A 1726-nucleotide genomic window follows, 5' to 3' on the forward strand; every position below is an offset into this window, starting at 1 on the left:
GATGGGTAGTACGCGCATAAGCGCTGAGGAGTGCCCCGTATAGATAACACGACATTTTAAGTGCATCATGGCCCATACCGTATGGGTGCGTCCAGAAGATTGTCAGCCACACAGCTGATGATCTACAGTAGGTCGTCTGACAATCTATATCATCTACTAGACGCCTTCATGCTACTCACTACTGAGCGGTGTAGTTTCAACCTCTGAATCATCATGGAGGATAATTCAGAGCGGCATTTGTTCAGTCGTTAGTGCTACGTGTGCACCAGAGAATTGCACGTTTTCGAGCTAATTTTTAACTGTCAAGGCAATAGGTTGTTGTAAGGGATGAACGCAAATTTTACATCCCAGCGATGGACGGACATCACCTATGTAATGAAGGGAACGTCGAAGAGGTTGTGATACTGTATGGCTTTATCTTCACTTAAACTCAACACCGCTCATTTCACTGCATCACTTTTCTACATAGTATATCCGGGTGGCATAACGAAGTGAACCTGATGAATAGATCCACCACAGGGCGGAATTTTAAGTAATCATGCTGCGGGATAAAAATTGTAATTTGAGCCTCGATCGATGATGCTATCCACCTTTCTTTTGGCTATCTCGTTGATCTTGTTGACCATCATCATAGCGTTAGTATTTTCGTCTTCATACGCAGACTCTTGTATTTTCATCTGTATTCGAGTGAGTAGTAGCACACAATATCGCCGCAACTTCCTCAGCGTAGAGCGGCTCTACTAGAGCCCCTACTCTTGAAATCTCGGGAGTCAACAGTGTTGACTCAACAGTGTCGAGTCAACACATATTTCCCACATTCGCATGTCAAATTAGCACACACTGTACAAGTGAAGTGCAAGGACTAGGCTAGTGAATATGTTCCACAGAGCCTGTTTGGCCGCGTGGTTGACATGCGCATTCAAGACTGTATGGATCGAGTTTTGGCTCTGATTCTCCCACTGAGATAAACCCCATTTCAGGTGATTAAGCCTTTGATCGCTTTAGCTAAACCACTGTTGGTAACTAGCCGCCGACTTATCAATTTAGGTAAACTTCTACGTTCCTTCTGTTCTCCTCAGGAGTGCGTTCAACATGTTATGACATTAGCCTCTATGAACAAGTCTCAAGGATCGCAAACCTCTTTCAAGGACCTTCTAGGGAGACGTACTTTTAGAGAGGCCTCCAATGTATATTTCGTATGCGCCGACTCCTTCAAGCTGCCCTCCAACTTCAATAGAGCGGCATGTCCTTGGTTATCACCAAGCGCTTGCTTTCGATCATCAAGACGCAGCTGCAAGGATGCCACCTGATCTCTTCGGAATCGGTTATTAATGTAAAACCCTTCAACTCACCGAGTCACGAAGCGCAGGCAGACCTCGCTCAAGTTTCTGCTTCCGCTCCGCGAGCGTCTGCATATCTCTAACACCATGGATACTCAGAAATCACTTTCCCCAATGATAAGTTACCGCATCCTAATTTCTTTGAGATCGTCAACGCATGAGAATCGATTATCGATCTCAATCTGGAATGATTGAATAGATTCCTCTGCCTGCGCCAACTCGTCTTCAACCTGTTGCGGAATTTAATCCCGGACCTGTTGCCACATCAAACCTTCTGTTCGAGCTCGGATATCTTTTGCAGCTCCTCCCGTCTCTGGCGAACTTCTATCTCAAGGCGTTGCCCAGTATTCCCGCTAGCTTCAATCTGGTGATTAGCTAGGCTAGTT

At 45.7% G+C, this 1726-nt stretch overlaps 1 protein-coding gene across 1 annotated transcript; it reads right to left on the bottom strand.

Annotated features, from left to right (window-relative positions):
• Positions 1-471: 471 nt before the first annotated feature.
• Pmar_PMAR020897 (hypothetical protein) lies at positions 472-1384 on the bottom strand (the record flags this gene model as incomplete). Its single annotated transcript, XM_002767817.1, has 2 exons — positions 472-1306; positions 1353-1384. Coding segments are annotated over 2 exons (213 nt in total), but the record flags the coding sequence as incomplete, so codon positions are not given.
• Positions 1385-1726: the final 342 nt, after the last annotated feature.

This window comes from Perkinsus marinus (assembly GCF_000006405.1).
Source record: "Perkinsus marinus ATCC 50983 genomic scaffold scf_1104296969822, whole genome shotgun sequence".
Classification (NCBI taxonomy): Eukaryota; Perkinsozoa; order Perkinsida; family Perkinsidae; genus Perkinsus; species Perkinsus marinus.